Raw genomic sequence first — 26,818 nt, 5'->3', positions numbered from 1 at the left:
TTCTATTCCCGCCTTCCCTTTCCTAATCTTATTCTCTCTTCGTTGTTTTAGCCAAGCAGATTCCCTCTGAGGAGTCATTCTCTCCTTTCCCCATTGGCATGTATAGGGCACATCCCACTACTGAAGTTTATTTCAAGGGTACTCCTCTAAATCCCTAGTTTACTATGGAAAATGCAGACATCTATGTATCTTTGAATGAAATGAATGGACCACAGTATCATGAGTTTAGAGCTTAGAGGTGGTCAAGTCCAACCCACTTCATTTTACAGGTGAGGAAAATGAGAGCCAGAGACATCAAATGAATTTCCCAGTCAGTTGCGGATAGTAATTTACTGATGCAGGAGTCAAACCCAGGTCTGCCTGACTCCCAGTTCAATGCTGTACTATTACGCCATGATGCCTCTAGGAAAATATTCTTTAAGGCTGCTCCCAAGGAAAGCTAAGGAAAGTCTTTCATTAAGAGTCATTTAAAACCTCAGAGTATTCCTGATAGTCTTTTGGTGGACAGAGTGGTCAGTAGCCTCTATAAATGAAGACAGAAACCAGGAAGATTAAGTGGTAGCCATGATGTAGGGGGTAGGGGTGGAGACATTGTGTATTGGAAGCTCTGGATTAGCGGTATCAAACTCAAAAAGAAACGGTAGCCATTAAACTATACGTGGGCAGCTAGGTGGCTCAATGGCAGAGCACTGGGCCTGTATGAAAGATTACCTCATCTTCCTGAGTGCACATCCAGCCCCAGACACTTAAATCTGTGTCACCCTGGGAAAGTCACATTACCCTGTTTGCCTCAGTTTCCTCATCTGTAAAATGAGCTGGAGAAGAAAATGGCAAATCATGCTAGTACCTCTGCCAAGAAAACCCCCAAAAAGGGTCATGAAGGGTCAGACACAACAGAAAATAACTGAAAAGAAACACACTATACATAAGGATGCCTGTGAGCTGCATATTGACTTAGAAAACCACACATGGATATTATCTCTATTTTATTGTGCTTTTGTTTATTTTGTTAAATAATTCCCAATTACATTTTAATTTGGTTTGGGCTGTACTTGGGGGTATTATATGTCACATGTGGCCACAGAGGGCCATGTGATTGACCCCTCTTCTCTAGAGCAGCTGCTGGGGCCTTCCCCTTTAGGGTTGCCTTAGTAACCTAATTTGTTTATATTTAGCAGGTATCTAGTTATTTACATGTTGTCTTCTGCATTAGAATATGATCTCTTTGAGGCCAGGGACTGTTTATTACTGTTCATACCTTTGGTGCTTAGCACAATCTGTGCCTGGAACATAGCAAGGGCTTAATTAATAAGTGCTTAATTTATTGATTGAATATTAGACCTGGAAAGGATTTCAGAGCTTTGTGTGGAATTGAACGGGGTTGAATGTCATCTAACACTCACATTGTTCAGATAAGGAAACTGAGGCCAAGAAAGGAAAAGCTAATTGCACAAGGCTAAAGAACTGGCTTTGTTGTTGTTCGTTCTTCTTTCTTGAAGAGGGCCAATGACATCAGGAAGGTGATGTCCTGACTTTCAAGTAAATTGGATTTAAGCAAAGCAAGGCTGTGCAAAGTCATCAGCCTCAGTCTCTCCTCCAGGGTCATCGGAATCCAGTGGCAAGATATAGATCAGGATGACTAGAGATGGTCCCAGATGCAGCGGGAGACTTTGGCCTTTTTAAGCTAAGGTCTTTCCTAGGTCTCAGTTTGTCTGAGGCAATACCCATTCAGTAATTTAAGGCAATGTCAGAAATGAGGAAGAAGATGGCCTAGTTTGCCTATTCAAAAACATAAAAAAAAATCCATCTGGGAGGGGAAGACCTTCAGGGTTTCTGGCCAGAACAGAACAATTACCATTTAGACTCACTCTGAGCCATCAAAACCCAAAAAATGACCAAGTGAGGCTTGAGCTGGGATCTATTCTTGGCCAGTCAGTAAGAGCTAGAGTGATCTGGGTTTAAGGCATAGTCAAATAGCTCCATTTGAATGAATCCCACTGTTTTCCAGAGCTTTATTTCAAGAAATCATAAATGAAAATGTGGGACAAATAAGTTAATTGTTCCAGTTTTTCAGGGAAAAAATGATAGAATAAATAAGAAAGAAAAAAATCTAGCCCCACAAACCCTAAGACATCTCGAGAGGTTTAAGTGATCAGAATTTATATTCCTTTGCATAGAGCACCCACATGTGAGGGTATGATTTCTCATGTGGACAGAGGGAAAGGAGAAAGGGAGGGAAGAAAGAAGCAAGGAAGGGAAGGAGGCAGGCAGGGCTGCAGAACTAGGTCGTGATGGCTCACCCAGGTTTTATAATTCTCATTCTGGTGATTTTTAGGAAGAGAGGATAAAAATAACAAGGCAGAGGGAAAGAGAAACCTCAGAAGGAATGAAGATGAAAAGAGGAAAGGAAAGCTGTGGTTTCCCCAGTAAGGTTACTATCCACTGGCTCTGTGTATCTTGTCTATATCTATTTTTATGTTGTCTCCCTCTTTAGAATGTAAGTTCCTTGTGGGCAAGGACTGTTTTTGTCTTTCTTTGGTACCTAGTACTCTGCATAGTGCTTGGAGAATAATTAGCACTTAACAAATGCTTGTTGATTGGGTGCCATTAACAGCTGCCTTGAATAGTCAGATTGGAGCATTGACATCTTCACTCAAATTAATGGACAGCAGTGTTAGAAAGTCAAAGGCCTGAAAAGCCTGTGGGGCTCGTTGAAAGTACTGTACTAACCAGCCTGGCCTCTTGCTCCTAGAGCCCACTAACCTTTGCAGGGCTCTGAAAATTCCCAACAATATGTTCCCATTCTCTAAACTCTGGGCCAAATTCTGTCCTAAGGAAGGGAAAATTTTAGGAATGCTAGACCATGAGGATGGCATGAAATTAATCTTATTACTGGCTACTCTGACATGATACTTCTGTTCTAGAAATTGAGATTGAGTTTTGACTATTCCTTTTGACTGAAATGAACACAAAATCAGTTTGGACTTCAAGTCTTTTCTTAGACTTGAGACAGGAGATCAAAAGCTACTGCCATTTTCAGTGATTTACTCAAAGCTTCTGCCTTGTATCTTAGTGCCAGTTACTGGGTCCTGTCTTGGTTTCCTGCCTGGTATCCCAGTACTTATAGGATTAAGGTCCTTTTTTATATCTCATCCCTTAGTCTTTCTAAAGATGGGATTCTTCAATAATCTGGGCAGAGTACCTGATATCTGTTTCCACACCTTTCAGATCCTGATTTCTGCTGGCATTTCTGTCAATTGTCTGTTGGCAGAATGTCCTTTCTCTCTCCCCACCCCTGCCCCTGCTTTCATGTTCTACCTACCTGCTAGGATATCTGTCTTATTGCTTCATCCTGTACCTTCCTGGTGATGCCTATCAAACTGCCTATACCTTTCTGGTTCCCCTGCCTTGCCCCTATGAGTTTCCCTGGTCCCTAGGTTAAAGGCATTGCTCATCTAGTCTATCCCTGCTCCTGACCAAGGTCTAATTTTGACTGATATAGGCTATGTCTTCCTGAATGACTGATCTGAAAATGAATGAATTGAATTAAAAGGTAAAAGGTTGCTTTCTGCCCAAGGGCTTAGCACATCTTGGAACCTAAAAAAGGCTGCTTCTAGAATTGCTATTGTTTAGTTATTTCAGTGGTATCTGACTCTTCCTGACTCCAATTAGGGTTCTCTTGGCAAATATACTAGAGTGGTTTGCCATTTCCTTCTCCAGCTCATTTTATAGATGAGGAAGCTGAGGCAAATAGGGTTAAATGACTTGCCCAGGGTCACACAGCTAGAAAGTATGTGAGGCCAGATTTGAACTCAGGAAGATGAGTCTTTCTGACTCCAGGATCAGTACATTATCCACTCTGCCACCTACCTATCCCATTCATGTGTAATTAAAAAGCAAGGTGACTCATCAAGCCCTTCTCAGGCTATTTTCCCCATAAAAGCAGGAAAGGTAAGTTACGGGATTCTTCTCCAATTCCCGTTAATAAAGCAAACTCCAAACTACTCTGATTTACCGAGGTCCATTCTGTCCGGATCTGCCACTCGCTGCAGATCTTCAGTTGGCAAGTACTGGTGGTCTCTGGTTTCTCCAGGTGCTGGCAGCGGTATGGCTGTACAGTTAGGGTCCTGTTGGCATACATCTGGCGGCAGAGGACTTGGCGGTGTTGCATTCCAAGGCCACATGTTTTACTGCATTCAGACCATTCCCCTATATCCCAGCTAACCAATAAAACAGACACAAGAAACGGAGACAAATGGTTACCTACCATTAAACATTAGGGAAACGAATGAATAATTGTAGTAGGTTGTTGCTTCAAAGAAAACTCATTTAATTCATAATGTTGGGAGGCTAACTTTCATGTTTACAGACCTTTGGAAGGTGAGCACCTTTCAGCAGTCATTTGAATGTTCTTACTCACAAATGACTAACGACTTAAACCTGGCTCTCTGTGGGGGATGTTCACAGGAGTACAATTATGTTACAGTTAGGCCAAATGATTAAGAACCCACAAAACAAGGACGTAGAAATAAAAGGAAGAGGTCATTTGCTGTATGCCTTCCTGTGGCATCCCTAGGTATGAGGAGGGCAGTGTGTGAGAGGGAACATTTTTGCAGGATGGTTTTCTTGGCTTTTAGAACTTTTTTTGTTCAGCTGAGGAAATTGCTCTCAGGTGAATCTAGTTATAAAAGACTACTGGAAGCTGACTTCATCAGCATGAACAGGGCTTTGCTCTATTGCAGGGGTTTTTAACCAGGGGTTCATGGAACCACAAGGAGTCTCTGTGGATAGATTTTAGCAGGTGGTGAATTTGGAATAATAAAAAAACCCTTTATTTCAAAATAATTGGTTTCTTTTGTAATCTTATGTATTTTATTTTATGCATTTAAAAGCATTCTGAGAAGAGGTGCGTGGGCTTCACCAGTTGTTCAAAAGCCAATGCCAAAGAAGGTTAAAAACCCTGGCTTTCTAGAATGTATCAGAGCCTATGATTCTGTGAGCAGGTCTCTGTTCTTGTGTGCAGAGTCATCCCTATTCTTCAGAAGCATAATTTCCCTTTGTAGTGTCCTACTTCACCCTCTTTGTACCTTCTCCATTATTCTGGTACTTATCCCCTCCATGCTGCTTCCAGGTAGGACTCGTCCATTCTCTAAGACCTGTCTCCACTCCCTGCAAAACCAGCTCTCAACTACCTCTCACACAGAGGAAAGGATTTGCTCTAATTCATCATGTAAATGGGAAAATGCAAGAAAGGTCAGTGGTTTGCTGGGGATGGAAAATCCCCATCCCTCTATGACTTAGGACCAAAAAATAATAGATTTTTGAACTGGAGAAAATTTTGCAGCTAAAGAAACTGAGACTTAGAGCTGAAATTCATAGAGGTATTAAGTGATGGAACTGGAATAACTCAAGACTTCAGACTCCAAATCCAAGACTTTCTGCTGCAACATGCTCCTCCTTACTTAGTAGGTAAGTAATAGGGCATTGCCTGTGGTGCAGAGGATAAATCACGTGCCCTGAGTCACTCAGCTGTTAAATTAGAGGAACCAGGTGGTGCAGTGGATAGAGTTCTGGATCTGGAGTCAGGAAGATGAGTTTAAATCCTGCTTGAGACTTATTTGCTGTGTGGGCCTGAGCAGGTTATTTAACCTCAGACTACCTTAGTTTCCTCATCTGTAATGGGGATAATAGTATCACCACCCTACAGGGTTGTTGTAAAGATCAAATGAGAATATTTGTAAAGCACTTTGCAAAACTCAAAGCATTACACAAATGCTAGCTACTATTAATGTGGTTATTATGTTTTAGAAGAGGGATTTGAATATTGGTCTTCCTGGCTCAAGTCCAGTATTCTTCCCAATATACCAGATGTTTCTCTAATTAACACTAAGGAGTGAATAACCAGTAACAACTGGTTTAGCAACAATATCTTTGGGGGCAGCTAGGTGGCACAGTGAGTAGAGCACCAGCCCTGGAGTCGGGAGGACCTGAGTTCAAATCTGGCCTCAGACACTTGGCACACTTACTAGCTGTGTGACCTTGGGCTTAACCCCAATTGCCCTGCCTTCCCCCCTCCAAAAAAAATAATAAAATAAAAAAACAGTATCTTTGTTATTAGTAGTATATGATGTTACTCTATATTACCACAATAATGATGGTGTGTGTCATCAGAGAAAGCAATGGTGAATTTAACAATTACATTTAACTTTGGTTTAATGGAAAAAGCTTTGAACTTTGAGCTGAAGGTTCTGGCTTTGAGTCTTGGCTCTGCCACTAAATATATGTGTGACCTTGGGTAAGTCATTTATCTTCTAAACTCCAGTTTCTTCATCTGTAAAATGCAGGGAATATCCTGGCTGACATCTAACTTCTCTCGTAACCTTCCATGATAGACAAAAACCTCTCCTGGTACTTGAAGTAGAAAATCAAACCTTGTGTTTGTCTATGCCACATATGAAATAGTCATTTCATTTCAATTTACCAAGAAGAGGTAAGGAAAGAGCTCATGGAAGCATGCTAAGCTGCTTTATAGCTAATAGAACTCTCTTCTTAATCTTGGATGACAGGCATGCTTGCTCCATAGACAGAGTTTAATGCATAGCCCACATCCTGAATTTATAATTGATAATTACAACATTAATGATGTACACAGGTGATCTTCCTTTCTTCCTTATTTCCTCTCTTCCTTTCTCTGCCTCCTCCTTACCTTTCCTTCTTCCCTCTCTCCCTTCTTTCCTTCCTTCCATAGGAACTGCATCTGTGATTTTGTTCGCATTAGAATCTCTTCCCTCTTCCAATACAGGCCAGCCTGTATTGTACCTTGTGGTCTCAGAGTTGCCTAGCGCGCAAACGGATTAATTAAGTGACTTGCTCAGGGCCACAGTCAGAAGGAGGACTTGAGGTTAGGTCTTCCTGGCTTTGAGGCCAGTTCTCTATGTATTACTCCACAGTATCTTTTTTTTAAGTTGTTAAATATCCTGGAGAAATCCCATCACATAATAGATATAGTGGTGAATTTGGCCTCTGGAAGACCTGGGTTCAAATTCTGATTTTGGCACTTAGTAGCTTTGGATTCACAGGCAAGTTACATAACCATTCTGAGCCTCAGGAAGTTTTCTAAGACTTTAAGTTATAGACCTGTTGCAATGCGTATCAGCAGAAGAAGTTACCGTAGTGGGAGTTCTGACACTGATAAAACCATAGGTCTTTGGCAAACTGATGTACAGTGTTAGCAATTCAAACTCCCAGACTAGGAATGAGCAAAAGTTTATAAGCCAAATTTGATATAAAAAGGTAAATTAAGGAGAAGAACTATTTGGATCCCTTACAAGGCTGGGCAAGGGAAAATATTGCAGGGTTCTTCCTCAGGAGTAGGTTTGGTGCTGGGGTCACAATAGCTGTCGGGAACCTCTTCATGAGAACTTCTACTCACACAGTGAAAGATGGGGTACTGTGATCCTGAAATGACAACAGAAAGGTTTGGTCATTAGAAATATGCATGTGTGCACGTGCGCGCACGCGCGCACACACACACACACACAACAGAGTTGAATGATGGGGGTACATCCAGAAAAAAAATCCCTTTAGTCAAAGTCTGTGCCTCCTAAAACCACAAAAGATAAATATTTCCTTTAGTGAAAATGAAGGCAAGGAGATGATGAGGTAAGAAGCATTCTTCTAAGGGGTCTCCATAGGTGGGTGGCAAAAATACATCAAGAAATATGTACTGAATGTCTGCTCTATGAATAGTCTGTTATGTTGGGGGCTATGAGGAATGGAGAAGAAGTATACATTTGAACCAGAGTTGGGGAACCTGTGGCTTTAAGGCCCCATGTGGTCTGTTAGGTCCTCAAGTGAGGCCCTTTGACTGAATCCAAGCTTCATAAAACAAATCCCCTTAGTAAAAGGATTTGTTCTATAAAGGGTGGACTCAATCAAAAGGCTGCACCCAAGGACCTAGAAGGCCACATGTGGCCTTGAGGCCATAGGTTCCCCACCCCTGATTTAAACTCAGCTTCAACAAACATTATTAAACACCTACTCTGAGATAGGTACTGACTATATGGAGATTAAAAAGTGATAAAACATAGTCCCCAGCATCAAGGAGATGGCTCTTGAGGCAAGAGAACTGGACTTAATGAGTTTGAGTCCTGCCTTAGACATTTATTAGCTATGTAACCCGGCTTGAGTTACTTAACCTCTCTCAGCCTCAGTTTTCTCACCCATAGAATGGGGCTAACAATAGCACGTATCACGCGGGGTTGTTATGAAAATCAAACGAGATGATGTATATGTAGGGCATTTCACACACTTTAAAGCATTGTATAAATGTTAGCCATTTTATTATCATCTCCACTTATGAGAAAAGGTTCCTTTCCAAGGCAGTCCATTCCACTTTGGTATAGTTCTAATTAAGAGGAAAATTTCCCCGCAATACCACTTAAATACCACAATTTCTCTGAAATTTCGACCTATTTGGTTCTCTGTGATCAAACCAAACAATTCTAATCCTTCTGCTACGTGAAAATTCTGCAAATACTTTAAGTGCTTCTGATGTCCCACCTAAGTCTTCTCTTCTCAGGTTAAATATCTCTAGTTCTTTCAATTGAATCTCACATGGCAGAATCTTGAGGCTCTTCACATGATTCTCCTTCCAATAATTTGCAGTCTAGCCTCCATCTACTAGCCATTCATTCATTACCCATTGTCATCCTGCCTTTTCATGCCTCTTAGTTTAGCAATTTCATCCTCACCCCCTTTCTAGAACAAATTTCTTTTCCCTTCCACTTCTTGAAATACTTCCCAGATTTAAAGAGAAGCTAAAGACTTTAAATTGTCAATGAAGCAGAAAGAATGCTTTTTTTGGGGGGTGAACATCTTAAAATTTAAGGAAATCCCAGCTATGTTTGGAAATTTTAAACAGGTAATGTTTTAGTTTACCAAATGTCATAGATCACAGAAAGACAGAGCAGTGGGAAAGAAGCAGAGAAGCAGGGTTTTCTATCCCTGAAAGAAAATCATTGTCCTCAGATGGAAAGAGATGGTTCGAGAAAAAGTGAAGTTTAGGAGAATTTAGAGAGAAGGGAGCCTTTTTCTTAAAAACTTTGATTTTTAAAGGAATAAGATGAGATTAGGAACAAGCTATCAAGAAAAGATGCTTATATTGGAGACATCATATTTAGTTTTGTTTCTTTAAAAGACTAACAAATTTAAGGTTTTTAAAAATATTTTAGTTATATTGGTTTAATAAAGAAGAATATTTTGATAAAAAGGTAGAATTTGTGTTTTGTGGATTCCTGATCTCACCATTCAGCAAGCCTCTTGTAAGAGCCTTCTATATACCAGACCCTGTGGCAGATATTGAAGAGTCAAAGACAAAGTCTCTCACTCTTTGCTTTCAATGTATGTACATTTTAATGGGGGTAAGGGAAGGATATGACATGTGCATATGTAAATAGATATAAAATATATACAAAGTAAATGTCAAGTAATTTCAAGGTGGGGGACATTAGTACCTGGGGCAAGCGGATAAGGAAGGGTTTCCTATGGGAGATGGCATTGGAGCTGAGCCTTGAAAGAAGCTAGAATTCTATGAGGCAGGGCTAAGTAAGAGAGTACATTTTCTACCTGTATTATTTTTAGAGGCATTTAAAGGGAATGGGAACCTTTAGACCTGAATAACAACGACCGTAACTAATAAGGATAATAATAGCTAGCATTTCCATCGTTCTTCAGTCGTTCAGTCATGTCTGACTTTACATGACCCTATGGACTTCAGTTTGGTTCATGGGGTTTTCTTGGCAAAGATACTGGAGTGATTTGCCATTTCTTTCTCCAATGTGATGCCCTTTTACAGATGAGGAACTGAGGCAAATAGGGGTTAAGTGATTTGCCCAGGATCACACAGCTAGAGTCTAAGGCTGGATTTGAACTCAGTTCTTCCTGACTCCAAGCCCAGTGCTCTATCCACAGTACCACCTGGCTACATTTAGGTAGCATTTTACAAATATTGTCACAACAACCCTGGGGAGCTCCATGCTATTATTATCCCCATTTTACAGATGAAGAAGCTGAGAGAGGGTGACTTGCCCAGGGTCACACAACTACTAAGTTTCTGGGTCTGAATTTGAACTCAGGTCTTCCTGACTCCAGGCTCAGCACTCTATTTCCTTGACCACCTCACTGACAGGAGAATGACATGATCAGATCTATACTTTAGTAATATCTCTATGGCGAGTATATAAAGGAAAAATTGGCAGGGGGAGACTCTTTGGGAGGCTGTTGCAGTAGTTCAGGTGACAGATGATGAAGGCCCGGACCAAGGCAATAGCTATATGAGCAGAGAAGACAGGTGTATGGAAGAAGCTGTGGATGTAGGCTTAGTAGGACTGGATATGGGTCTCAGGGAGTGCTGGAGAGGGAAAAGTCCAAGACGAGACTGAGATCACGAACCTAGGTGATAGGAAGAACAGTAACAGAAGGAATTTTGGACATTTTGAGTTTGAGATGCCTATGGGACATCCAGTTCAAATGTCCAGTAGGCAGCTGGTGATGTGGGACTGCAGCTTAGGAGAAATAACAGGGCTGTGCATCAAGATGATAGCCGAACCCACGGGAACTGATGGGATCACCACTCAGAATGACATATTTCTATCTCTACTGTCTGGTATGACTTTCATTTTATTTTAAAGAATTAAATCTTTTAAAATATTATTTTATTTATTCCCCTAGTTACGTGTCAAGAAAAATTCTGGCATTCACTTTTACAAGATTTTGAATTCCAAATTTCTCTTCCTCCTTCCCCTTCCCTCTTTGGTACTATTTTTATATCACAGATATCAGAGACAGTTTCTAAATGAAAGATTACATCCCCTAAAGTGCTGAAGCTCCAATGCAGCTGTCACAAGAAGGAACAGATCGGTGATAGTTGCCCACTACCAAACCGCAGGCTGTTGCCTAACTCCTATGGGAGACAACTGGCAATTTCATTCATCAAACCCTTCTGGTGTTTATTAGGTGACTCTTTTCTCTGCAGCTAGGTGGTGGTGCAGTAGGTAAGGGGCCCGGCCTGGAGTCAGGAAGATTTTAGTTCAAATCCACTCCTCAGACACTTACCAGCTGTGTGACCCTGGGCAAAGCACTTAGCTTGGGTTTGCCTCAGTTTTCTCATCTGTAAAACAGGGATAATAATAGCACCTACCTCCCTGGGTTATGAGGACCAAATGACCCAATACTTGTAAAGTGCTTAGTACATGTAGTATAAGGCACTCTATATGTGTTAATCATCGTCATCATCATTATTATTATCACTATTGGTCTCTTCTGCATCTCTAGCTCCATATAGTTGCAGCTCCGACTCAAGGGATTACTGTCAAGGCAAATGTCTGAATGTTCCCTTAGCAATGACCACTTCTGACTTTCTCTTAAACTGACATATCTCAGACAATATGCTAGGCCAGAGGACGATGTTTTTTATAAAACTTGACAGCTAGTTGTAAGGCTATATTTGAAGCTGAGAAGGCCATTTGTGTAAATTGCTCTTGCAATAAAGCTTGCAATATAAGGCAACACTATTATGTCAGATAAAATAATGTTCCAATTAAAGCCTACCACAGGCTAGACAAAAAAAGTGATGTTGATTGAATAGAAAATATATCAAAAGGAAAAATCTTGGCAAAGTTACATTTTATCCAGTCATATATTCTTTTTTTGTTGTTAGAGAGAGCTTTTCCATCTTGAAAGAGCACATCAGTATTTCCTCTCTTTCTCTGATATTTGCCTCTGGAATTAGATTTTCTGATAATGAGAGCTCACATTTATATATTCCTCTGTGGTTGAAAAAGTGGTTTCCTTACGATCACCTTGTGAGTTACTAAGCCCACGTATTTTGTCCTCATTTCACAGAGGAGCTTACCTTCTAATAATGATGATATATCTAGGGAAGACAGAGTTGGAAAGAAGGGAGAGGGAGCAGAAAGTATGATCATAGCACCGTGGCTTTGAGGTGGCTAGAAAGTGGCATGGTGGGCCTGGGACCTGGTAAGATCAGGTGAAAATAAACCAGAGTCCAGGAGCACAATGGTGAGAGTCTGGATTATAGTGGGAGAAGAAGAAGGAAACAAGAGTTCAGGAGGCATGGCTTGGAGATATCCAGTCAGCATTGCTGTTCTTTTTTTCCTATTGTGTTGGGTATAACTACCTGGAGGATTAGGGCTCTTATTTATAGCACCATTATCACCTTTACCCTAAACTTTTAATACGTGGTTTCTCCTAAAATAACTACTACTATAACATGTCCTCAAGCTAGTCCTCTCAAATATAACAGAACAATTCTGCTGTAGTCTTGAGGATACAAACTGTGTATACACAGGCATAAACCAAGAAAGGGAACATGCGTAGGGTTTAGTTTTTTTTTCAGTTTAAGAGCTAAGTCTTGCTTTGTTCTCTTGGTCAAGAATCCTTCATTCTAGCCCATTCCTGGGTTTAGTAGGGTCTTTGTTTCCTTAAAAAGTCAGTATTGTCTACACAGTTCCATTACACTGTTGGTCCATTCTGATATGCCCTTTTCTCATGATCTAAGCAGAAATTTCTAGTTTTCAGTACAAGCAGACTCTATCCTTTGGCTATCCACAAAACAGACTCTAGAGAATAGCAAAATTTCAGAATTGGAAGGAGCTCTGGAAGACATCACACCCAACCCACATCTGAAAAAGGCTCTTTTATAACAGTTTGCAAATGGCTATCCACTCTTCATTTAAAGGTCTCAAGTGAGCCTTCCCAGGCAGTTCACTCCACTTTGGCTCTAATAGTTAGAATGTATTTCCTGACATCAAGCCCATATTTGCCCCTTTGCAACTTGCACCCATTGCTCATAGTTATGTCGTCTGAGGCCAAGGAAAACAAACCCAAATCCCTCCACATACTTGAAAAGATCATCTCCTCTTCTCCAGGCTAAACATCCTTAGTTCTTTCAATCAATTGTCATCTGGTGTCAAAGTTCTTATTATAACTTATAGTCTTTTTTAACTTATCCACTCAGTCAGAACAACCCCAAATGGTCTTAGGTATAGGGGCAAAAGAATGATGGCCTTGGAATCAGAATAACTGTGACTGAGTCTCAACTCAACCATTTATGTGACTCCAGGACTTGAAATGACTTGAGTCTCGGTTTTCTTATCCGTAAATGAGGAATAAGAGCTGGATAAGATGTTGCTGTATTGTTTTTCAATCATGTCTGACTCCTCATGACCCCATTTGGGGTTGTTTTGTCAAAGATATTGAAGGGATTTGCCATTTTCTTCTCCAGCTCATTTTACAGATGAGGAAACTGAGGCAAAAGGGTTAAGCAACTTGCCCAGGGTCACAGAGTTAGTAAGTGTCTGAGGCCAGATTTGAACTTAGGAAGGTGAGTCTTTCTGAATCCAAACCCAGTGCTCTATCCACTTCACTACCTAGCTGCCCTTAGATAAGATGGACTCTTCCAATTATAATCCTATAATCCTGTTAGTCTTATCACTTGCTCTCTGGTTGGTACCACACTAGTCACTGTGAGATGAAAAAGTAGGATATGTTTCCTCTGCTGAGAAAACTTACAACCCTGTTGGAAGTAATTAATATGTAGGATGGGACTGATGGCATTGCTCTCTCAAGCTAATTTTCTCCTGCTTAGGCTTTCTTAAAGCAGCAAAAAGAATGTTGAAGTCTGTAACTTCCTTATGAGGCCTAGCTGTATCACAAACCAACAAGGCAGCAAAATGCATGCATTCAGTTATTAGGGATGGTGGGGAGGCCACATTACAACCTGGGAGAAAAATGACCCAAGATCAAGAAAAGGGATGTGACCATGATGTAGGGTAAAAAAAAATAAACCCCAAACCAGATTGTTCCCAGTTTAACAGCATATAAGTGACAGTTTCCAAACCCAACATTTAGGTACTCCAAATGAGCTGTGTGATGTTAGTTAAGTTGCTTCGTATCTCTGACCAGTCATTTCCTTATCTACAAAATGAACAAACCATAGGAGATTATCTTCAAGTTACTTTCTAACTGTGATATGATTCTATGATTCTAATAAGATATTAAATTAAATATAATCACTATCAAGAAAGATGTAACTCGCCTGCAAGGTCATTTAACACAGACATACAGAAGGTATCAGTGCATTTTTATCAACCACTGAATTAGATACTTCGAGATAAGGGATTTCACAGGCCATCTGGTACCACTCACCTATGCCTGTATGGCAATTCTCTATACAACATCCCTAACAAAGGGTCATCTAACCTTTGTTTGAAGATTTCCAATGAGGGAAAAATCTGTTCTCTCTTGGCAGCCCATTTTGATTTAGGGCAGTCCTAGTTTTTAGGAAGTTTTGACTCAATTTGACCTTAAATCAGACTCTTTGTAATTCTATGGATGATGTTTTCCTAATTCTATCCCTTGAGGACAAGCAGAACAAGTCTGACTTTTTTCATTTAGTGTCATAGGATCATAGATTTAGATCTCTGAGTACTTCTCAGAGTAGCATATCATCTAACCCTCTCATTTTGTATTAGAAGAAACAGGCTCAATATGATGACCCTTTAAATATTTGCATAGTTACCATATGCCCCCTAATCCTTCTCTTTTCCAGTCTAGACATCCTTAGTTCCGTCATATAATCCTAGAAATCATGGTCTTGATTGAGGTCTATCCCCATTTTAGTTATTTTCATCTCAACATCCTCCAACTTGCCAATGTCCTTTCTACATTGTAAAGGTCAGAACTGAACACGATACTCCCGTGGACAAGGGGAAAGTGTAACAAAAGAGGCAGAATCTACCTCTTCTGAATGCTAGGTCTGTCTTTATGTAGACCAAATTCGGTACCAGCCAATCATTCATATTTAGCAGGCCAGTGTATTGAAAAGAGGGTGGACTCAGGAGAGACATGGGTTTGAATCCCACTTTTGACATTTAATAGCTTCATGACTCTGGGCATAATCCCTCTGAGTCTCTGTTTCCTCAGAGATAACATGTGGGCAACAATACTTCTGCGGCTGAGCTCACAGAGCAGTTATGAGGCTCCAATAAGATAAAACACAGAAAATATTACAGAAAATTTACAGTGCTATGTAAATATCAGCCGCTATCATTAAAAAACCTGAGCTTTTCTCCCACACAAACTGATGTCTCCCCATGCCTCCCCCCATGTTACACACGCGAGGTTTACTGTTTATTTCTATTAAATTTCATCTCATTAGATTCAGCTCACCACCATAGCCTGCCAAAATATTTTGAATCCTCACTCTACCATTCAACATGCTAACCATCCCTCTCAGCTTTTCGTCATTTCCAAATTTGATAAGCATATCTTCTACACCTAGAGCCGTGTCATTGATAAAAATTTTGAACAACACGGGGCCAAAGAAAGGCATTTGGGACACTCTCCTCTCTAGAGACATTTATTTCCCTCCAACTTGGCACTGAACTATTAATGACTATGCTTTGTGTCCAAGACGTGGGGTAATGGAAAGTACATTGCAAAGGACAGAGGAGCTGCGTTCAAAATCTGGCTCTGCTCTTTTTTCCTGTGGGATCTTGGGGTGTCATTTAACATCTCTGGACTTCCTTTTTTTCAACTGTCAAACAAACAGATTGGATGGGTGACTCCTTAGACCCGATCCAGCAAGATGGTGCCATGGATAGAGTGTTGAACCTTCAGGCAGAAAGCTGTTGTTGTTATTCAGTCGTGTCCAACTCATGACCCCATTTGGGGTTTTCTTGGCAAAGATACTGGAGTGGTTTGCCATTTTCTTCTCCATCTCATTTTACAGATGAGGAAACTGAGGCAAACAGGGTTAGGTGACTTGCTGAGCATCACACAGCTAGGAAGTATCTGAGGCCAGAACTGAATTCACAAAAATGAATCATCCTGATACCAGGCCTGACACTATCCACTGTGCCATCTAGCTGCCCCCTGGACTCAGGAATACCTGAGTTCAAATTCAACCTCAGATACTTGCTAGCTGTATGACCTTGGGTAAGTCACTGTACCTCTATCTACCTCAGTTTCTTCAACTGTAAAATGGGGAAAATAATACCACCTACATCACAGGGTTATTGTGTAGATCAAATGAAATAATATTTGTTAAGTTCTTAGTCTAGTGCTTGGTACACAGTAGGCACTTAATAAATGTTTATACTCCTTCCCTTCCCTTCGCTAAGGAGCTATAAAGGATTTGAAACACTAACACCCAAGGTCCCATAACATATTTTGGTAGTTCTGAGCTAAGAATTGGGTGGGTGAATTGATTCAATGTCCCCGAAGTCCACTCTGCTCCTGATGTTAGATTATTTTTTTTTGATCCTCACAGGCCACATTCATGTCTCACCTTTCCCACAGGTAGCTGAGCACTCTGTTGTCCCAACTTGCTTCCAGTTGTGATCTCTGGTTCTCCGTGGTGGTTGCACAACTGGAACCAGATTGTCTGGCTGGTGGGGGGAAAATCTTTCGGGCTGCCTCACTGGAAAGGTGTGGGTGGTGTCCTCAGTAAATATTTCCATCTCCCCACTGGGAAATTTCTCCTTTTTTTCTTCTCGTTGCTTCTCTTCTCCTCCCTCTGGATTCCTTCCATCTGGCACTGTGAGCTGTCCATTGAAAGGCTCTCCTAGGGAAAGGCAAATACAAGAACAAACTGAGGAAATGAACGGAACTCTCCAAAAATCTGACAGGCTATTTAAGAAGGAGGTGCACAACCGGCAAGCTGTGTCTACAAACAACCTTCAATATTAGACATTGTGCCATAAAGTAGAATGTTGCCAATCTTCCATAAATGTAGAGACATTTAAAAGTCAGCCAGGAACTTCCAGTTGATATTACAAACTATTTTCAGGCAGAGTTCTCTTGTTTTGTGTATTTAATCATGTATTCTCATTCTTGGCCTCTTTCCAGACTACTTATTCAGAAATAAATAATATTTTTAAAATAACTAAATAGTAAATACTTATATGTTCACTTACTGAAGTTGTCCATATTACTTCAGAGTTAAAAGAAGTTGATTGGACTAGCAGAGGCAAAGAGAAGAAAAGGGTATACATCTGTCAGGCAAATTGTGAGGCAGTTGAATCTTATTTTGGGGACTCCCTACCAATTAACTTCTGACACATTTCTCCCATATAAGGATACAATGGGCACACCTGTATGATTTTCCTTGACTGTCCAAGGAAACCACTAGAATATCTTGCCCAGGCCTACTCTCCTCATGCCATCCCCAGGATTTTTTCCTGACGCTTAGCAAATCTGAAGAACTCCGTAAGCTAATGGGAAAACTTAGAGGGGCCCTTAGAATCCTTCGCTTCAAGGTAAACTCTTTTTACTTAGAGGACCATGGCCTTGGCTGTATAGGCCAAGAGATTGAAAGAAATGGTAAGAATAACAGGTCAGCATGATGGACATGAAGGACATAGGAACTAGCACCATGGACAGCTAGTGACAACCCGGTATGGCAAGAGGACCTTTGTGTCACCCTTCAAATCACTATCTGGGCTTACTTTGCCTACTCATGGGGCCAGCACTGCAGACTGGTAAGATCTGGTATCTATTTTGAGTTTAACTGTTTCTGTTTTTATAGGTTGAAGTTGGACTTTTCTGAAACTGAGGCAAAATAGAAAAGACATTTCAAATTAGTAAAGTGTAGATCTAAAATATCATTTCCTTCTTGCACTAGACAAATAGAACTTCTTACAATGATTGTTCAGACACGAGAAGATCATCCTACGGAAAGTCTATTGAATTTGGAAATACATTACTGCGGAATTTCTCCTAGTTGGTCATTTGAGACTGAAGGAGCAAGAATAAGAAAAAGATAAGAATTTATAACCAATACACAGACATGCACCCCCTTCCCACCCACCACTAAAAAACAATAGGATTTACCTGGTCTTCTGTGAGGTGGTAGCTGTGGGCTAATGGCATTAGTTCCTGAGATAACATACTCATAGTGGACACCTGGGTTGGGTTGCTGGTGTATCATCTAAGAAAACAAAGACTGATGTTATCTTATTCAACACAGCTGTACATATCATAATCATTGTTTATATTTTAGCATCATGGATGTATGGGCTAGAGAGCTGGCCCCTCTGACACAAACTGGCTGTGTGGCTCTGGGTTAGTCGCATCTTTGCAGCACTACAGACAACCCTCTAAGACTAGAGAAGGCACCAATGTACGTTGAAAGAGAGAGTGTCCTCACCTGGGAGACCCCTATACCCAATAAAATCACTGGTCTAGTCTACTGAAAATTATAAGCATCTGTATATAGGTGAGACAGTGAGTGTTAGCACACTATCAGAATAATAACTTAGAATAAAGAAATGGTTTTCACCTGTATTATTTAGGTAGGGGTCAAGAATTTGGTTTCTTGAGAAAAAGGGGGAAAAAAAGCACCATTAAAGATAAGATGATAAGATGATATGAAAGAGGAAAATAGTGAAATGTGAAGCTGTGTGTAGGTTTTTCCTAGCTTCCTTCAATCACCACTAGGCTTTCCCTGTCCAAAGGGGTCAAAGTGATAGGTGTCACTCAGTAGAAAAATCCATTTAACTGGACACTAGGTGGCGAGAGAGATTCATGTGTGAGAGAAGTGCAACCAATTTTAAGAGTTAGAAGGGACTTTAGCAATTATGTAACCTGGTCTCATTCTACAGACGAAGAAACTGAGGCCAAGAGAAGTAAAGTGACTTGGCCAGTGTTATAGAAATAGTAAGGAGGAAGATTGAGGACTAGAATCTAGGCCTGCATTTAAAGGGCCAACCAAAAATCTGGTAGTTTATTTGGAAGTGTATCAACCTAGTGTGGAGGGCTAGTTCTAGGCTAGGGGAAGAGGTAAACAAGGCAAAGTTTAACGTCTGCACCATCTGGCTTCTGCTTTGGGAGCCCCTCACACATCTAATTGGCTATGAGAATCATAACAAAATCCAGTATGAGAGAGGTTCTGGGGTGGGGGCAGGGAATGAAACACCCAAGGCCAACATACAGAGATCTGGAAAGGACCTCAGACGCCATGACCAAACCCCCTCAATTTACAGATGAAGAAACTGAGGCTCAGGAAGGTTAAATGCCTTGCTCAGAGGTAGAATCCAAAACCATGTTTGTTTACTCCAAAACTAGTAATCTTTCCACTGTACCTACATGTTCTTTCCATGGACCGAGAAAAATGGATCCAGGGAACTGAGAATAGGAGGAAATTAAATTAAAACTCAGTTTGTTTCGGTTGGATAATTTACTCCCTGCAGACTTTCAAGCAGTAAGGTAACTGTAATTTTTCTGAGAGGTAGTCTAGTATAACGGAATGAACACTGCACTAGGAATGAGGCAAGGATCTGTATCAGGGCAGAGCACCTGGAGCTTCTTCTGGTGCCACGATTCTTTTCTCTCATAGGGCTCCTTTATGTTGTTACCTCATTTTTCCTCAGTGGGACTGTCTCTGCAATCTCACTCTGTCCTGACCCTCCTCTCAACATACCTATGTGCACCCCTGGTTGAACTCTTCCCAACATAAGGCCACCTTTCCCCTTCCCCTCAGGACAGCTTGCCTAGCAGTAGCCTCTCTGTCATCCCCCATGGCATCTTGTATCTCTCCAAGAAGTCCCTTTTCACACTGCCCCCACTCTCCAACTTGATATATGCCAGAATTGTTAGTTATAGCTTAGATTAGGAGTCCTCCATTCTAGACCCAGCTTTGCTGCTATCCACACCATGCTGCCTGGCCTATCCCCTTTATCTAACAAAAGGAGAAGCGGAGACCCAGGGAGAAGTGACTTGCCCCATGTTCACAAAGGAAGTAAGCAAGAGAAGTGGGATTCCACCTCCAGCCCTCTAACACCAAAGCCTGGGCTTTTTCTATATTGTTATGCTCCCTGGCCTCTATCACAGAAAATCCACTTTTTTCTTGTGCATGGAACATATTTTTGCCAATGTGACCCTTTTAATATTTATAGAAGTACTGACTTCTATTTTACCAGACCACCCATCATGAATTTCGAACCTCGTGAGTTTTGCTATATTTATTTCTAATGCATCAAGAAATTTACTCACATTGAAATAAATACACTTGCTTGTTAGGCTATAAGAAAATCCCAGAAGTTAAAAGTAAGAAGACTTCATGACAAATGCATTTTTTAGTTCATGGACCAATTAATAGGGTGGAAGTGAATGTGTGTTAGTTGTGATTGTGGTGACACACGTTAAACTAAATACACCAGAAATTGCATAAAGCACGGCTTTGGGCTCAAAAATATTGCTCTAGGTATTGGTATATTTCAATTCACTTTAGGTAGAGTCCATTAAGTGTATGACAGTGAAGTATTTTCTGTTTCTCTACTAAAAAAAGCATCCCAATTGTTACATTTTATCTTATAATCCTTCAAGAAACAGATGCTGGTGGTTTTCTTGCTTTAATTAAAAAAAATAAGGCATGTGGGCTTTTTCCCTTCCTGAGAAAGTTAGTGCTGTACCTTCATGTAAAGAAAACCAAAGCTGCATCTCTTGTGAAACATGGAATTCCTAATAAACCTCTCCTATAACAAGGTACTTTATTGGTTCATCTGGTGCACACTGGGGCTTTGATTTCTGTCCTCACTTTAATATGGTATATCAAGAAAGGCTCAAAGCTATGAGAAGGCTTGCTTTGCCCAGGACATTTGCTTTGGTCTGCCATAAAACTAGAACATGCCAAATTAGCACGAAGAGGAAAGGACTTGGAAGAGATCCAACTCTTGTGAAATAAAGGCTAGCTAAAGTTTTACCTCTGATTTGGTTCAACAAGTAAAATTGGTTTTACTGGGTCCATAAACCAGGAAGGTAACAAGCATCTGGTACAATTTAGATTTCTTGTAAGTTGGGCAAATTCAGAGGCAAATGGCCAAAAATATCTGGGCACTAAGTGGGCACCTTGAAGGGGCTATGGTTAAAAGATAAAGTCAAATGGTGGCATTTGTCGTCATAGTGCTAGGAGCAAAGACCATGACAGAAGAATAAAAGTGATCCAAACTTACATAGACATCTAGGATCTCATTAGTGGGACCTTCAGCTAAAAACGACTCTCCCGCAGTACTAGAGATTTCGTTTGGGCGCTTGTAGGTGAACATTGTCCCTCCGCCTTCGTATTTACCGGGCCGGTCAATTACCCAGTTTCCATTGATGATGGAACGGCCTGATCGACTCCGAAGTGCTGTTAAAGAGAGAGGGAGGCACATATAAGTCCAGTGCTCGTTTAAGAAAATGCAAGGCTTCTTCTCCGCAGCTCATCAACCACTTAAGGTTTTTTAAGGAGAGTGAAAAAGAGTTAGGCAGAACAAAAGGGAAGAGAAACAAAAGAGAATACGTATTTGAATCTCTCATTGCGATTCATCTTTGTATTCCCAGCACAGTGCCTTTTACGTAGTGGGTGCTTAATAAATATATAGGTGAATTGTGGAATTGAGCCCATCTCAGGAGAAATTCCCTTTATTCCATCTCAGGAAGTCATGACCTTGCCACTACCTTCTCCCTGAAGATCTCCAATAAATGAGGAACCCACCACCTACTAAGGAAGCACATTCCATTATTCATTTTTAGAGAGTACTGTTTGTGAGGGAGGTTTTGCATCAAGAAATATGTGTTTGAAACTACACATACACATCCATAAGAGTCAACGCAAGTTTATAGTTCAGGTTCTGCCTGGCATCCCAGATTTGGATGAACTCGAACTTGTTTAAATTTCTCAAATATGATGTAATAGATCTGGACTGGAAATGGGAGAACATTGGAGAAAGAAGATTGGCTAGGACTATGTGATCCCAGTTCCTGGAGAGACATTCACAGTGGAAAGAAAATGGCAATATTCTATTTTTTCTTCTATGCCAAATTATAACCAATTAAGTATGGCTAATTCTCATTATATATTTTAATTAGAACATTTCTTTCTTTTTTATTAAAAAGATACCTCTAAGTACTTATTAATTTTTAAAATAAAAAGACCATGAGTTTTTAAGGGCTGAATTACCTCCTAGGCAATTTATTTTATCTACAGACTAGGCATAGACAGAAGACTCAAATGAGATTGGCTTGAAATAGACCCCAGATAGAAATTTTTTAATAAATGCTCAAGATCAGATTGTGTATGATTCTAAGTGACTAAAAGACTATTTTCCTTAATCTCTCAGCATACCGCCATCCTTTTATGTAGAGGTATAGGGACCTTGGGACAAACACCAATTGAAGAAGTCTGCTTTAGATGTCATACACTATGAGATGGGGATACTTTTTTGTCTTTAGAAAGTATTGTCATCTTTTGTTATGTCACTTTCATTTGCAAGTATATCCCTCCCAAGAGAGTCATTACATGTAATAAAGAAGAAAAATGAAAAGAGAGAAGAAAAATACTTCAGCAAAACTAAGTGACACCTCAAGCAAGTTTAAAAGCATATGCATTGTTATCTGGGTATTGTGAAATGGCAGACCCCTGACCCCTCTCGGGCGCCTGAACTTCCAGATACACAAGGCAACCACAATGCCTTGGAGTTCCTCCTTCATTCCACACCTCAGCACCTCCAAAAAGAGGAACCATATTGTGCCTCGACAATATCCCCTGGGCCACCTCCTGATCCCTAGTGCCAGCATCTGGATATATAGATCAGAGGAAGCTTCATTTTGTTGACAAAAGAGCTCCAATGTCAACAACAACATTTCAGACACATTACTCTTATATATACATTCAAGCTGAGATTTTTTTAATGGCTATAATTTATATTCTAGGCACATGGGGGGCATTATGGGGACAGAAACAGCTAGGGGACACATTATTTCAACTGAGACTAGAGAAGACAGGTAGAATACTGAGTCAATACTTTGTAGAAAGAGAATGGGTTGACATGATGGAGAGATCCCAGGACAGAATCTTTCGGGGTGAACATCCTATAAGGAGAAACAGTGGATGTTAGTGAGATAATGGTTCATCTCATGTGATTTATTTATGTAGAAGAGTATTCTTTTAAAGTGGAGGTATGCTAACTACAAGCCCCAACTCACTTCCTTGCACTGCCATAAAGCATCATCTTGGGAGTTAGGGAATCCTAGACAGCTACAGGAAGTGGAGGCGGCAATGGTTGGAGAGTGGCTAGTATGAAATGGAAGTGATCTCTCAGAGCTGGGTGCCAGAGAAGGAGACATGGCACTTTCCTCTCCATTCCAGTTCAGGCCCCCATTACATTAGAGTCCTACCTTGAGTCTATTCTGAGACAGCCCCAGTATGCTTGGGCAAAAACAAACAAACAAACAACAACAATAAAAACCCAGCAGAACAATCCCAAACTCAGTGGAATCACACATTCTGTTACTCTGTTGCTTGTGATGATGATGCATTTCTTACACAGTCAGTCTCAGAAATTCTTCATCACGTCATGGTTAGAAAGGGCCTAACTTGGAAAAAATTATGGATGCTATTGAGAATTTTATGTAAAACCAATGAATATGTCCCTGTTGTGTAGAGAGAGAACTAGACCTGGACCTAAGAGATACCTGTATTTTATTTTATTTAATTATTTGTTTCCCTTTTAAATTAATTAGTTTTTAGTTTACAACATCCAGTTCCATAAGCTTTGTTTTTGCCTTTTTTAATTTAATATATTTAGTTTTCCGCATTGATTTTCACAAGAGTTTGAATTACAAATTTTCTCTCCATTTCTACCCTCTCTCCCACTCCAAGATGGCATATATTCTGGTTGTCCTGTTCCCCAGTCAGCCCTCCCTTCTGTCACCCCACTCCCCTCCCATCCCCTTTTCCCTTCCTTTCTTGTAGGGCAAGATAAATTTCTATGCCCCATTGCCTGTGTATCTTATTTTCTAGTCGCATGCAAAAACTTTTTTTTGTTTTTGAACATCTGTTTTAAAACTTTGAGTTCCAAATTCTCTCCCCTCTTCCCTTCCCACCCACCCTCCCTAAGAAGTCAAACAATTCGACATAGGCCACATGCATATCATTGTGTATAACCCTTCCACAATACTCATATTGTGAAAGACTAACTATATTTTGCTCCTTCCTAACCTATCCCCCTTTATTGAATTTTCTCCCTTGACCCTGTCCCCTTTTGAAAGTGTTTGTTTTTGATTACCTCCACCCCCATCTGCCCTCCCTTCTATCATCCCCCCCCCTTTTTTAATCTTCTTCCTCCTTTTTTCCTGTGGGGTAAGATACTCAATTGAGTATGTATGGTATTCCCTCCTCAGGTCAAATCTGATGAGAGCAAGGTTCACTCATTCCCCCTCACCTGCCTTCTCTTCTCTTCCTATGGAACTGCTTTTCTTTGCCACTTTTATGCAAGATAATTTACCCCATTCTATCTCTCCCTTTCTCCCTCTCTCAATATATTCCTCTCTCATCCCTTAATTTGATTTTATTTCTTTTAGATATCTTCCCTTCATCTTCAACTCACCCTGTGCCTATTCTCTCTCTCTCTCTCTCTCTCTCTATATATATATACATACACACACATACATATATACATACATACACACTCACATATACATATATATATATATATACATAAACATATTATATATATGCATATTCCCTTCAGCTACCCTAATACTGAGGTCTCATGAATCATACACATCATCTTTCCATGTAGGAATGTAAACAAAACAGTTCAACTTTAGTGAGTCCCTTACGATTTCTCTTTCTTGTTTACCTTTTCACGCTTCTCTTGATTGTTGTGTTTGAAAGTCAAATTTTCTATTCAGCTCTGGTCTTTTCACTGAGAAAGCTTGAAAGTCCTCTATTTTATTGAAAATCCATATTTTGCCTTGGAGCATGATACTCAGTTTTGTTGGTTAGGTGATTCTTGGCTTTAATCCTAGCTCCATTGACCTCCGGAATATCATATTCCAAGCTCTTCGGTCCCTTAATGTGGAAGCTGCCAGATCCTGTGTTATCCTGATTGTTTTTCCACAATATTCAAATTGTTTCTTTCTGGCTGCTTGCAGTATTTTCTCCTTGATCTGGGAGCTCTGGAATTTGGCAACAATATTCCTAGGAGATTTCTTTTTGGGATCTATTTGAGGAGGCGATCAGTGGATTCTTCCAATTTCTATTTTGCCCTGTGGCTCTAGAATATCAGGGCAGTTCTCCTTAATAATTTCTTGAAAGATGATATCTAGGCTCTTTTTTGATCATGGCTTTCAGGTAGTCCAATAATTTTTAAATTCTCTCTCCTGGATCTATTTTCCAGGTCAGTGGTTTTTCCAATGAGATATTTCACAGTGTCTTCCATTTTTTCATTCCTTTGGGTCTGTTTTATAATATCTTGATTTCTCATCAAGTCATTAGCTTCCACTTGCTCCAATCTAATTTTCAAGGTAGTATTTTCTTCAGTGGTACATTGGATCTCCTTTTCCATTTGGCTAATTCTGCCTTTCAAGGCATTCTTCTCCTCACTGGCTTTTTGGAGCTCTTTTGCCATTTGAGTTAGTCTATTTTTTAAGCTGTTGTTTTCTTCAGTATATTTTTCAGTATTTGTTTGGGTCTCCTTTAGCAAGTCATTGACTTGTTTTTCATGGTTTTCTTGCATCCTTCTCATTTCTCTTCCCAATTTTTCCTCTACTTCTCTAACTTGCTTTTCCAAATCCTTTTTGAGCTAGCTCTTCCATGGCCTGAGACCAGTTCATGTTTTTCTTGGAGGCTTTTGTTGTAGGCTCTTTGACTTTGTTGACTTCTTCTGGCTGTATGTTTTGGTCTTCTTTGTCACCAAAGAAAGATTCCAAAGTCTGAGACTGAATCTGGGTGCGTTTTCACTGCCTGGCCATGTTCCCAGCCAACTAACTTGACCCTTGAGTTTTTCAACAGGGTATGACTCCTTGTAGAGTAATGATAACTATGTTCCAAGCTTGGGGGGATGCACCAGCTCTGCCACACCAGCACTCCTTCTTCCCCAAGAACCCCCAACCCAGACTGGGCTTGATCTTCAGTAGGCTCTTCACTCCTGCTCTGATCCACCACTTAATTCCTCCCTGGGGCCAGAAGCAACTGCAGGTGTAGTTCTGTAGCTGCCCAACCTTCGCTGCCCTGGGGGTGGTAGCTGAACTGCAAACTCCTTCCACTCCCGCAGCTTTTCCCACTAACCTTCTCTGTTGTCTTTGGTGTTTGTGGATTGAGAAGTCTGGTAACTGCTGCAGCTCACTGATTCAGGGTGCTAGGGCATGCTCCGCCCGGCTTCTGGTCTGGTTGGTCCACACTGCCCATGCTGGGCTCTGCTCCGCTCCCAGCTCTGTGCAGGATAGACCTTACCCAGAGACCATCCAGGCTGTCCTGGGTAGACCCCTGCTTCTCTCTGCTATTTTGTGGGTTCTGCAGTTCTAGAATTGGTTCAGAGCCATTTTTATAGGTTTTTGGAGGGACTTGGCGGGGAGCTCACGCTAGTCCCTGCTTTCCAGACACCATTTTGGCTCTGCCCCAATACCTGTATTTTAACTGCGCCTCTGATATTTATAAGCTGCAAAACCATAGCTATCTCTTGGGGTCTCAATTTCCTCATCTGTAGTATGATCCTCATGACAAACCTGGGAGGCAGGTGCTATTATTATCCTCATCTTACACTTGAGGATACTGAGGGAGGCAGTGGTTTAGTGACTTGCCCAGGGTTGTACAGGTACCACGTATCTGCAGCTGGATTTGAACTCAGGTCTTCCTAATTCCAGGCACAGTGTTATCTAGCTGTCTCTTTGAGCTTTAGTTTTTTCACCCATCACATGGGCATAATATTTGTACTATTCACATGTTATTTTTTGAGGATTAAAAGATACA

General features: G+C 40.7%; 1 protein-coding gene across 1 annotated transcript in view; it reads right to left on the bottom strand.

Moving 5' to 3' along the window:
- Nucleotides 1-26,818, bottom strand: part of THSD4 (thrombospondin type 1 domain containing 4) — a 338,894-nt gene that overhangs the window by 50,738 nt on the left and 261,338 nt on the right. The window contains exons 3-7 of the mRNA XM_036736984.1: nucleotides 21,036-21,211; nucleotides 17,917-18,013; nucleotides 16,373-16,648; nucleotides 7,329-7,458; nucleotides 4,016-4,220 (exon numbers count right to left, since the gene is read on the bottom strand). Of these exons, the coding sequence (XP_036592879.1) occupies nucleotides 4,016-4,220; nucleotides 7,329-7,458; nucleotides 16,373-16,648; nucleotides 17,917-18,013; nucleotides 21,036-21,211 (884 nt within the window). The remainder of the gene's footprint in view (nucleotides 1-4,015; nucleotides 4,221-7,328; nucleotides 7,459-16,372; nucleotides 16,649-17,916; nucleotides 18,014-21,035; nucleotides 21,212-26,818) is intronic.

The sequence above is a fragment of the Trichosurus vulpecula genome, chromosome 8 (assembly GCF_011100635.1).
Source record: "Trichosurus vulpecula isolate mTriVul1 chromosome 8, mTriVul1.pri, whole genome shotgun sequence".
NCBI classification, from domain to species: domain Eukaryota; kingdom Metazoa; phylum Chordata; class Mammalia; order Diprotodontia; family Phalangeridae; genus Trichosurus; species Trichosurus vulpecula.
This window is presented reverse-complemented; position numbering and strand designations above follow the sequence as displayed.